The following is a 12,905-nucleotide window of genomic DNA, read 5'->3' on the forward strand; positions in this document are numbered from 1 at the left end:
CGGGCCTCGCAGGCGATGGCGGCCGCGGCGGCGCTCTCGGGCGCGGGCGCCCCACCCGCGGGCGGCGGGGCCGGGGGCAGCGGATCCCCACCGGGAGGCTGGGCCATAGCGCGGCTCGAAGGCCGGGAGTTCGAGTACCTCATGAAGAAGCGTTCGGTGACCATCGGGCGCAACTCGTCGCAGGGCTCGGTAGATGTGAGCATGGGCCATTCGAGCTTCATCTCGCGGCGCCACCTGGAGATCGTCACGCCCCCGGGCGGTGGCCATAGCGCGGCCGCCCCGGAACCCGCGCAGCCCCGGCCGGACGCGGGCGGTGACTTCTACCTGCGCTGTCTCGGCAAGAACGGCGTGTTCGTGGACGGGGTGTTCCAGCGGCGCGGGGCGCCGCCGCTGCAGCTGCCGCGCGTGTGAGTGGCGGGCGGGGGCTGCGGCCTGGACCTGACCCACACTAGCCAGCCACCCCTCGGGGGGAGGGACCCAGACCCCACCGCCCGTGAGGCAGGCAGGACTCAGACCCACATCAGCTACCCACGAGCAGGATCAGACCCAGAATCAGACCTTGGGTCACCATCAGGGAGGGATCCTGACCGCTATCCAGGCTCGACTCATCACCAGGACCCATTCACTACCCATAACCAAGACCCATTCTGACCTACAGACAGAATCTAGACTTAGGGACCCACCCTGGTTTAACATCCACTATCGGAACTGGACCCCATCCTTAAACTCCCATCAGGGATATTTAACCTGCTGGCCCACCTATGCCTCCCCGCTTACTGTCAGATGCCATGCACTGGTATTGCAGCCCCTCAACCTTTTGTCCAGTCTGACATGGGACTGTCAGGATACAGACCGTCATTTCTGCCATCAAACCTCGGCTCCCCCTACCACCATCACCTGTGTTAGTGGGTGGAAGTGACTTCTGGGAGTTTGCATAAGTTGTTCATAACTATCAGGGAGGTCATACTAAAGGGAGATGTTAAGCTGTGTTTGGTAGAAAAACTGGCCGGAACTAATAATACCCATCTTGAATGAAGAGTAGGTCTCTGTTACTTTTTCTTGTTGTTTTTGTTAACATGTTTAGTGCCAAAAATTTTTGAGGGGAGTGGCTGAAGCCTAACAGTAATCTCTTTCCAGTGCTTTTGTGACTTTAAAATGGAAAACTCCAAACAGGAAGGATTTAAAAACTGTTCAAAACCTTAGAAATCTGGGAAAACTGGATACTGTCAACACAATGTTTTTTAACCAGTATCTTTAAGCCAGGTGTGGTGTCTACAACCTGTAATCCCAGCACTCTGGAGGCTGAGGCAGTAGATAGAAATTTGGGTTCCAGGCACAGCTGAACTGTGTAGTAAACTCTAAACCATCTTGGATTGCGTGGTGAGACATTGTCTCATAAAATGAAAATAGAACAAAAAGTGTTTGGTTCTTAAGTAATTGTTACAAGGTTATATAGAGTGACAAGTGAGCCTCAGAGGGAACTGTCAGTTGTGGTGCAAAACAGTTTCATTTACTTCTGTGGATGGATAAAGTTATCATTTACTTGTGCTTGAAAAACAACTTTGCACTCCAGGAAATGCTAATTATTCCCCAGGGCTTCCTTTCTAGATCATTGCTAGTATAGCTTTTGCCACAAACTGAAGTTCTTAATTGCTTTCAGTTTTTGGTGATACTGATAAGAGGTGTGTTTTAACTTAGGTTGATGTGTGTGCCATATTTCATAGCCTTGGAAGGGTGTTCTAGCTGGGCCAATGTGCTGCAAAAATAAGTGCTTTTTTTTTTTAAAGAGCAGTCTCTGTGGTTAAGAGCACTTGTTGCTCTTGCTGAGGACCTATCATCCACGTTGTAACTCCAACCATTTGTAACTCTAGGCATCAGATACCCTCTTCTGATTGTTACAATCACCAGGCATGCACATACATGCAGGCAAATACTCACACACATAAAATAGAATAAGTTTAGAATTTCATTTGTTTCCAGGTATAGTGGTACATACCTTTATTCCCAGTACTCAGGAGGCAGAGGCAAGTGGATCTCTGTGAGTTCAAGATCAGCCTGGTCTACACAGAGAGCTCTAGGACAGCCAGGGCTAATGTAGAGAGACCCTGTCTCAAAGTAGACAAATAAATAAATAAAATGATACATAAAATCACATTTGTTTATGTGTCTGTCTTGCTTACGTCTGTCTTGTCACAGGACACACATGGAGGCCAGAGGACAATAGTTCCCCCAGTCAGTTCTCTCTCAACTGTGGGTCCAGGGTGTCAGACTCTGATCATCAGGTGGCCAAAGTAGTTTTTAAATCTTTTTAAAATTTTATTTGTATTTTATGTGTATAGATGCTTTACCTGCAAGTATGTCTATACTACATGTATGCCTGGTGCCTTTACAGGCCAGAAGAGGTCTTTGGACTCCCTGGAGGTTTGTGAGCTGCCATGTGTGTCCTGGGAATTGAACCTAGGTCCTTTGGAAGAGTAGCCAGTGCTCTTGACCACCGAGCCAACACTCTTTAACTGCCCAAATTCTTTTTAAATTTAAGTAAATACACGCACATGCACGTGTAATGAGAAGTACGTGTAAAAGAATAATTATGCTAAGACAGTCTGACTGTGGAGACCAAGGTGACCTTGAACTGGAGATCTTCTGCCTCCATCTAGGAACTGGGATTACACTGTGTACCCCTACACCTGCTGTAAATACTTATTTTATTTTGTTTTCAAACATGTTCTTCTATAGGCTAGGCAGACTTGGAATTCAGAATGGTGTTAGGCTGACCTTGAACTGTGAGTCTCACACCCCAGCCTTCCCCCCTCCCCAGATGGTTTCTCTGTGTACCCCTGACTGTCCCGCAAGTCTGTAGACCAGGCTGACCTTGAATTCAGAGTTGTCTGCCTCTGCCTCCCAAGTGCTGGGATTAAAGGTGTATGCCACTATATCCTGGTATCTACTAACCCTGAGTGCCAGGATCTATGAACTGCCATGACTGAATCTGTGTGGAAGTATTCTTAATGTTTGTTTTGTTTTCCTGTTGAAAATCACTGTACATTGACAAAAAAAAAACCGTCTATGGTTGATGTCTTATTTAAACCACCTTGATTTTATTCTAGTTTCGACTTTTATATGTTTGCATTTTGTAGTTTACTTTAAAAATTCAAAGAGGTGCCTGGCATCTTACTGCTTACCACCCAACACTTGGAAGGAAGAGGATCTCTGAGTTCCAGTCTAGCTAGGGCTACAAGTGCCACCCTGCCTAAGAAAACAAAATTCAAAGATAATTTAGAAGAAGTGCAATAGTTTAGGCTTAGTGATTGACTCATTCATTGAAATAGTATGTTCTGTGTGTATTCGGCTAGGACTATGTTGGCTTTGGTAAATATCTTTAGTAACCCTGGTTGGAGTACTACAGGTGTCTCTGCAGTGGCTGCTGAGCCCTGTGCCCACTATGGATGGGACTTGGGACTCAGTATGAACGACAACAACAGGCATGTGTTTTTCCAAAAGCAAAACCCACATGATTCTGAAGATCCTTGTTTTTTAGCCAAGTTTTGGAGGGCATGAATAAGGGAAATGTAACATTTTAATGAGGGGAATGTAACATTTTAATAAGGAAATGTAACATTTTAATTTTGAAGCCCTGTGACTCACAAGAAGAACTGGTGCTCTGGATTAGAGTATGAGGGGGACTCCTGAAGTTGGGCAGGTGGAGGTAGTCTCCTAGCTTGGAGTGAGCCTATAACCTGGCACCAGAGTAGATGGAATCCAAGCTGGGAGTGACCTAAACGGGGAAGGATATGTAGCAGCCCAGTGTGGGTTTGTCTGGACTTGGACAGTGCTTTCACTTCAGTGTAAATGACCCCCCCATATGCTCAGATAGTTAATATTTGGTCCCCAGATGGGGGAGATTTAGGAAGTGTGTCTTGCAGAGATATGTCACTAGGGGTAGCCTTTTAAAATAAAAAAAACCTCTCCTAGTTTTGTTTTTCGTGTTTCAAGTTCATAGTTCAAGATTTGATCTCTTAGCTTCCTGCTCCTGCTGGTATGCCTGCTGTCTGCTGCTGTATTGTTTTGGAGGTTGTCCTGGAACTCGATCTGTAGACCAGGCTGGCCTTGAACTCACAGAGATCCACCTGCCTCTGCCTCCCGAGTGCTGGGATTAAAGGAGTGCGCCACCAACACCCAGCTCAACCCCCAGTTTTATTTGTTTTTGTTTTTTGAAGTTTATGTATGAATGCTCTGTCTGCATGTATGGCATTATACCAGAAAAGGGCACCAGATCCCATTATAGATGTGGTTGCTGGGAATTGAACTCAGGAACCCTGGGAGAACAGCCAGTGCTAAGCCATCTCTCCAGCCCCTCCCTCCCCCTTTAAAGATTTATTTATTTACTGCCCCAGTCTTTAAAAGAAAACATCCATCCTCTCTCTCCCTCTTTTCCCTTGTGTCCCTGTACTGTGTTGGTTCTGCCGACCGAATTCTGGTCATTATAAACTCCATGGAAGTACCTTTTCCTTTTGAGCCATCAAATTTTGTTGTTTTTCCATACAAGGTTTCTCTGTGTAACAGCCCTAGCTGTCCTGGAAACTAGCTCTGTAGATCAGACTGGCCTTGAATTCAGAGATACCGGCTTCTGCTTCCCAAGTACTGGGATTAAAGGCATTTGCCACCACTGTCTGGGTGAGCCATCAACTTTTTTTTTTTTTTTTTTTGGTTTTTACGAGACAGGGTTTCTCTGTATTGTTTCAGAGGCTATCGGTCCAGCCTGGCCCCGAACACACAAAGATCCGCCTGCCTCTGCCTCCCGAGTGCTGGGATTAAAGGCGTGCGCCACCACCGCCCGGCGAGCCATCAACTTTTAACTTTGAGACAGGGTCTTTTTACATAGCCCTGGCTGCTGGCTGTCCTGGAACTCACTTGGTAGACCAGGTTGGCCTTGAACTCACAGAATTCTGGATGGCTCTGCCTCCTGAGTTTTGGGATTAAAGCTCTGAGCCACCATGCCAGCCAGTTTTTAACATGTTTTGAAAACAAAGCCTGTATCTTGTTACTTAGAATAGTCATTTGCAAACCTTCTGACTGTCAGCAAGTATAGGTTCCTTAATAGACAGTAGCCACATTTCAGCCTGCCACTTAGCCTTTCTGGGTTCTAGTTCCCTCTTTTGTGATGGGGTTGAGTGTCTACATCACAACACAGTTGCATCGTGTTTGTGTTCCTGTCGGACACCTCAGGCCACATTTGTTTTGTCCATCATAATCTTTAGCATGGAGCCTGTAACCTGGTCCTGAGTGGCCATGAGGTGCTAGCACACAGCTGAGCACCACTGTTGTCTCTGGCAGCCCCTTCTGCTTCTGTCTATCCCATCTTTCTGTCTTGGAAGCAGCACTGAGGATTCAGTGAGAAGGAAAGTAAGAAGACTGGTTTGTATGTAGCACCAACTCTGAGGCCTGCTTGCTTGAGCCTTATGCCTTTTGTATTGTTTTTCTCTTCTTACAATCTTATTGTGTGTGTGTAGGGTGTTTTGCATACATACATACATGTACATATACCATGTGACTGACTCACGCCAATAGAGACTAACAGGGGCATTAGATTGCCTGGGAGTTAGAGAACTGCAGTGTGAGTGCCTGGAATTGAGTCTGGGTCCTTTGGAAGAGCAACCAGTGCTCTTAACTGCTGATTCATCTCTCCAGCCCCTGTCTGTCTGTCTGTCTTTTTTTTTTTTTTTTCTTTCCTGTAGCTCTGGTTGTCTTGGAACTAGCTCTGCAGACTAGACTGGCCATAACTCAGAGATCCTCCTACCTCTGCCTAAAGACATGTGCCACCATCGCCCGCCTGCCCGTTTTTCTTTTTTAAGCTTTTTATTTTCATTTAATTTTACAATATACTCTCCTGTTAGTGGGAGAAAGGAGCTACTAGTTTTGAAATTGCACTGTTTCATTCTTCAGAGAGAAAATAGCGATTTCTACTTGTCTTTTTGGTTGGTTGGTCGGGTTTGGCTTGGTTTTTGAGCTACAGATCTGTGCAGCTCAGGTTGACTTTGAATTTGTGGTGATCCTTCTGTATCTCTCTCTTGAATGCTGAGATTACAGGCATGCACCATCCTGCTTGGTCCTGATTGTTCTCATAGAGGATGGGAATGGTCATCTTGACCACTGCTTGCTAGAGGCTGGGTCTCCTGGGACAATGGCAGGAAGTAGATGTGGGACGGCCAGTGGAGGAATCCTGTTTCAGGGCTCCCACCCTGATGCCAGACACTCCTCCAGGATGACCATTGGTGAAGAGGCCCACTACTGCTCCCCAAAATGCCAGAATGGGAATACCTTAATTCTGGCATTGGTTTGCTGGAGGCTGGAAGTGCAAAGGAGATGGGAGATAGCAGAACTGTCACAGGTCATTGTCCTTGGACCTGTATCCCTTGAATACTGTGTAGTCTTACCATACGGACAAAGTAAGGGTTCTCTTTTTTGTCTCTTACTGGCTTGGGGGCTTTGTAAGTTCCTGGTTTCCTTTCCCTTCATTTAGTGCCTCGGTGTTTCTTCAGTTTCCAGTCTGAGGTGCTGCTTTCCCGATTTTTTTTTTCTTGTGAGCCACCTTCTGTTTCATAGTTGGTAGAGAATTGGCACTTACTCTTTCCTTATAGGATCCCATCAGAGCCTGGAGTATGGAAAGTTAATGCTGTGATTGCCCCACTTGGCTTCTGTCAGCCTTTAAATTGCTTTTTATTTGTATTTTTTGTTTTATTTTGTTTTTGAGACAGGGTTTCTCTGTGACTTTGGAGGCTGTCCTGGGACTAGCTCTTGTAGGCCAGGCTGGTTTCAGAACTCATAGAGATCTGCCTGCCTCTGTCTCCCCAGTGCTGGGATTAAAGGCGTGCGCCACCACCGCCCGGCTTTGTTTGTATTTTAAAAATTCATATTTATATTTATACATGAGACCTAGGACATAGATTTTTTTTTCTTTCTGGGAGGAGTGGGCATTTGAAGCTGAGTTCTATAATTTTGAAAGTCATCGGTTGCTTTCCAGGTGGCACAGCAGCTTACGGTACCCTGGGAGTGATGGTAGAACAGCCTGGCAGTAGCCCCTTGTGTTGCCAAGTTCAGAGAGGCAAGAGTGCTTCCTTGCTGTCCACAGCACTTTGTGTTCTTGAGTTTCAGTTCCTCTTCTCACACAGCTTTTTCCTTGCTAGCCTCTCAGAGTCAGTACCAAATCACAGCATAGCTGCCTGGTCAGTCAGTATGTGTGCCATTAACTGCTGGTTTAATGTGTTACTCTTAAGCATGTGTGTTCAGGGGCTGATGTGTTAGGATGGGATTCTAGCTGGATGTGGCTGTTTCGTTTGCTCTCCTCCCCATGTTCTAGAAGGTCCCTCTGGACCCCCAGTTGCAGAAGCACAGAACAGCTTTGTGCACTATTGGAAACACTCCAGGAGAGGATGCTGTATAGTGACAGATTTCTCCATTGTGAAAATGCAGCAAATTTTGTTTTGTGGAAGAGATGTTTTTGTTTTTAAACAAGAAAGAGAAAGTTTCTAAAACAAATTATTTTCTAATGAAAACAACTAGTATTTTGGATAATACTCTTTTTTTTTTTTTTTTTTTTTTTTTTTTTTTTTGGTTTTTCAGGGCAGGGTTTCTCCGAGGCTTTTGGAGGCTGTCCTGGAACTAGCTCTTGTAGACCAGGCTGGCCTCGAACTCACAGAGATCCGCCTGCCTCTGCCTCCCGAGTGCTGGGATTAAAGGTGTGCGCCACCAACGCCCGGCTGGATAATACTCTTATTTGAACATTTTGTTTGGCTCTTAACATTATTAATTTATTTGGGAGTTTGTCCTTTGAGACAGGTTTTCTCTGTGTTGCCCTGGCTGTCCTGGAACTTAACTCTGTAGACCAGGCTGGCCTCGAACTCACAGAGACTTGCCTTTGCCTCCTGAGTGCTGAGATTAAAGGTGTGCACCACTACTGCCTAGCTTATGTTTGAATTTTTGTTTTTTAATTTTTAAATTTTCTTTGTTTTTTATGGTATTTGTGTTTTGCCTGCATGTATGTCTGTATGAGGGTGTTGGGTCCTCTGGAACTGGAGTTATAGACAGTTTTGAGTGGCCATGTGGGTGCTGGAAATTGAACCCAAGTCCTGGAAGAGCAGCCAGTGCTCTTAACTGCTGAGCTATCTCTCCAACCCTGCTTATGTTTGGTTTTTACAGCAATTTGTAACGTCTTAAGTAATGATAATATATTTAAGTCATATTTCATGCTTCTGGTCCTACCTATATGTGAATCTTTTGAATTTTCTAATTTGATTGAAGTGGACAACCACCTGTCACACAGGCACACTTTGTCATTTTTGTCCTTCAAAGCAGGTGTTGAGCACCCTGTCTTATCCCAGGAGTGGTGGCACAGGAAGATGTAAGAACTCTTCAAGAGACTTCAGCTTAATTGAGAAGTACTGCTTTCCCTCTCATGGGTTTGGAGTATTTGTGGGCTTTCTACGTTGTAGCTGCTTTGAAGGGGATTCCAAGACATCTTTAGACAGTTTGTGCTTTTTGCTCTAGTTGACCATTTGACAAAGCTCGTATGCCTTGTGTAGTGAAAGCTGTAGTGCTACAAGAAGTGGTTCTAATGTCTTTCCTCAAGACATTAGGCAATTCGGACACGTTTGTTAGGCATATTCAGAGGGTTGGTGTCCTGGCACTCAGAGACTGAAGGCCAGGGATGCTAGTACAAATTCCATAGTACACAGGACAGACCCCTACAATGGGGGTAGCAGTCCCAGGTGTCAGCATTGACAGTTTTATATCACTCTTAGTATCGCCCCCCCAGAAAGGATTTCTCTGTATTGCTTGAACCTGTCATGGAACTCGCTCTATAGACCAGGCTAGCTTTGAACTCACAGAGATCCTGCATCTGCCTCCTGAGTGCTGGGATTAAAAGCGTGTGCCACCAATACCCAGCTAGTCTTTCATTTTTAAAACATTTATTTTGTGTGTGGGGGGGGGCACATATGTGGACACTGGACACCTAAGAGGACAGTTTAGGGAATTGGTTCTCTCCATCATGTGTGTGGGCTCTGAGATTACACTGGGGTCTTAAGGCAAATGTCTTTGTTCACTGAGACATCCTGTTTGTCCTTGGCAGATTAAAAAGAAATGTATGTGTGTGATTTGTGGGGAGCCAATGTGTGTCATGGTATATGTGTGGAGGTCAGAATATCTCAGGTGTCTGTCCTTGCCTTTTACCTTGAGACTAAGCTTCTTGTTTTACTATAATATAATCTAGGCTAATTGTTCTAGACGTTCCCATCTTGAGATTGTGTTATAGACCACATATCTGACTTTCCGTGAATTCTGGACATCTGCACTCAGGTCCCTATGCTTACCAGCCAGATGCTGCAGCCGTGTTTTTAGGCAGGGTCTCTCGCTGATACCCTCTCTGCCTTCCTCCCTAGTGCTGGAATTAAAAATGCTTGCCACTGGATCTCTATGAGTTCCAGGCCAGCCTGGTCTACAGAGCAAGTTCCAGGACAGTCAAAGCTGCTACACAGAGAAACCCTGCCCCCAATCAATCAATCAATCATCAATCAATCAATCAAAAAAGTCACTGCAGCTGACTTGTTACATTGGTACTGGGGGTCAAACTCAGGTCCTGCTTGGACAGCAGATCCTTTACTCCATGAACTTCCCAACACCTCAGTTCTTTTTTGTTTGTTTGTTTGTTTTTTACTTGCAACTCCAATTTTTGGAAATCATATGTACTGGATAATTTTATGTTAACTTGACACAAGCTAAAGTCATCTCAGAGGAGGGAATCTCAACTGAGAAAATGTCTCCATAAGCTCGTGCTATAGGCAAGCCTGTAGGGCATTTTCTTAATTAGAGATTGATGGGGGAGGGCCCAGCCCGTTGTGGGTGGTGTCATCCTTGAGTTGGTGGTCCTGAGTTCTATAAGAAAGCAGGCTGAGCAAGCCATGAGGAGCAAGTTAGTAAGCAGCACTCCTCTATGGCCTCCTCCAGGTTTCTGCCATGCTTGAGTTCTTGTCCTGACTTCTTTTGATGAACTGTGATACGGAAGCATAAACCAAACAAACTCTTCCTTCTGAACTGGTTTTGATCGTGGTGTTTAATCACAGCAATAGTGATCCTAACTAAGACTCCATAAAAATCTTAATTTTCTACACTAATTGTAACCCTAATCATACTATCCCGTATTCATTCATTCTTTTCCCTGTCCCCCTCTCCCCTCTGCCTGCCCTTCTCCTTTGAGATAGGGTCTCACTATGTGTTCTCGGCTGGCCGTTAACCCTGTATAGACCATGCTAGCCTCAGACTCAGATCCTTAGGCCTCTGTCTCCTTAGTGCTGGGATTAAAGGCATGCACATTGCCTGGCTCCCAATACTCTTAAATTCAATGAGTTTTATCTCACAGAGTAGATTTCCTGAGACCTGTTGGTACTTCTTGGGTGAAATAAAAAAATGAATGTGTATTAAGTTACCCAGGTATTTCTTACAAATAACGAGCGTTACACTAGCAAAAGATTCTTCATATCCAAAAGAGTATTAAAAAAATGAATGCAAAAAGAACAGCTCAGAAGTCTTCAAATAATTGTTGTATGGTTTTTTTCCTAGCAGAGCAGCACAGTTCACTGTGGGCCTAGCGGTGGTGGCACATACCTTTAATCCCAGCACTTGAGAGGCAGAGGCAGGAGGATCTCTGTGAGTTCAAGGCCAGCCTGGTTTACAGAGTGAGTTCTAGGACAGGTTTCAAAGCTACAGATAAACCCTGTTTCAAAACCCCACACTCCCAAAAAAAGAAAGGTATAAAATTTACTTTTGAACTGACCTTCATAACCGCTCCCATTGTATTTTAAGAATAACTCCATTCACACAGTCACAATAACTGTAGACATACTCTCCCTTTTCTGTGAATACCCTTGAGACCTTAGTTCTCTTTCAAACTGGACAGTTTAGGAGAGGCATCTTAGTTTTTTTAGTTTTTTTTAATATTTATTTATTAATTATGCATACAATCTTCTGCATGCCAGAGGACAGGGCACCAGATCTCATTCAAGGTGGTTGTGAGCCACCATGTGGTTGCTGGGAATTGAACTCAGGTCCTCTGGAAGAACAGTCAGTGCTCTTAACCGCTGAGCCATCTCTCCAGCCCCGAGACATCTCAGTTTTGCCCCCACAATGTCTGACTTCTGTCTGTCACCAAAGCTGCTCTGGGCTCATTAGGTCCCCCTACGCGTTTGACACTTGAGGTGGGGCTTGTGGTAGAGAAAAAGGACCTTGGCTCTAGAGCTGAGATTGAGTTCAGAGGATCACTTGCTAATGATTCTAAGACTGGATGAGAGCCTGCTGAGTCTTTGTGGGGATTTTCTTTGTAGAAAATCTGAAAAGACTCCAGGGTCAAGGTTGAGTTAAACATTTGTAATGGTTGTGTTGAAACATCAAAAGGTGGTTCCTTAGTAGCTTGGAAAAAAATTCTTGTAGTTCTGAAAGAACCTAAAATCCCAAAGTCACTGGGTTTCCGTGTTGATGTTACTGCACTAGAACCCTGACCACTTGCTCTTTTTTTGCTTTTGTTTTTTGTTTTTCGAGACAGGGTTTCTCTGTATTGTTTTGGAGGCTGTCCTGCCTCGAACTCACAGAGATCTACATGCTTCTGCCTCCTAAGTGCTGGCATTAAAGGCGTACGCCACCAATGCCCAGCTCACCCTGACCACTTTCAACAAAGCATTCCTTTTCTAGCCCTGGAGAAAGAGTCTAAGTGTCGGCCCTATGTGCAGTCACTAACCAGTTTCTCAGAGTGTAACACCCTGCTGTGTTCTGATTGGCACAGAAGGTCTGTCCCAAGGTGGTGGTGGCCATGGTTCTTCCACATTAGTCCTTCTGTCCAGTTCACTTTAGTTTGACATAGTTTTCTGGGCACATTTATGGTTAATGAGGGTTAGGTTAACACTGGTTGGAGTTTTGTTTTGTTTTGCTTTGCTTTTTTGAGACAGGGTTTCACTGTAGCCGGGGCTGTCCTGGTATAAGCTCTGTAGACCAGGCTGGCCTCGAGCCCACAGAGATCTACATGCTTCTGCCTCCCAAGTGCTGGGATTAAAGGTGTGTGCCACCACTGCCTAGCTGTTTTGTTTTTTAAACTAGTGTTCTACTTGTGTCACCCTGGTTTACTGGAGAGAGGGTGGACTGGTTACATATGCATTAAGTCACTGATTGTATATTATTTATGATTTATTAAAGCTTGCTTAAGGATTCAGAAAGCAAAGTCAGCCTTAAGCTATAATCCCAGCACTTACATTTAAGAGGTAGACAGATCTATGTTAGTTCAAGGCCACCATGGCCTACACAAGGGTGAAGAGTAACAGAGCTCATGCCTTTGATCCCCAGCACCTAGGATCACACACCTTTAATTGAAGCATTAGGGATGTATATAAGGTCTCAGAACTGGCATTCAGTCTCAGGATTACTTCAGCCATGCTGAGGAGAGCATAGCAATCTGGAATGACAGTCTGAGGTTTGGTGGAGCCAGGATGGCCTTTCAGCCTGAGCTAGAGGTGAGAGCTAGTGGCAGACTGCTTTGCTTTTCTGATTGTCTTCTTGAAACTTGGACCCCAATATCTGTCTCTGGGTCTTTTATTTTTCGTGTTATAGTCACCATAGCTATACCAAGTGGTAGCTATTCAAAATACTGAGACTCACTCAGCTGCAGTAGCACAACTCATCTCTTGGTTCTCTCTTAAAAGAATATAAACAGGTTCGCTAGAGACAGAAGAGTTGTAAAAATGCTATGCTCTGCTATTTCTAAACTGTTAGAGAGGTCATTTTCATGGCCATCTGAGCTTGGTGCAGAAATGGTGTGGTTTAAAGGTTAGCTGTACATTATGACTTTTGTTTTTGTTTTTGGAAAC

General features: G+C 45.0%; 1 protein-coding gene across 2 annotated transcripts in view; it reads left to right on the plus strand.

The window, feature by feature from the left end:
- The window catches only part of Foxk2 (forkhead box K2), a 46,712-nt gene continuing 33,807 nt past the window's right edge, over window positions 1–12,905 (plus strand). For both annotated transcript variants that reach the window (XM_040750222.1, XM_040750223.1), the window contains exon 1: window positions 1–407. In XM_040750222.1, the coding sequence (XP_040606156.1) occupies window positions 16–407 (392 nt within the window). In that variant the 5' untranslated portion in view covers window positions 1–15. The remainder of the gene's footprint in view (window positions 408–12,905) is intronic.

Source organism: Mesocricetus auratus, unplaced genomic scaffold (genome assembly GCF_017639785.1).
Source record: "Mesocricetus auratus isolate SY011 unplaced genomic scaffold, BCM_Maur_2.0 Super-Scaffold_100007, whole genome shotgun sequence".
Lineage (NCBI taxonomy): Eukaryota > Metazoa > Chordata > Mammalia > Rodentia > Cricetidae > Mesocricetus > Mesocricetus auratus.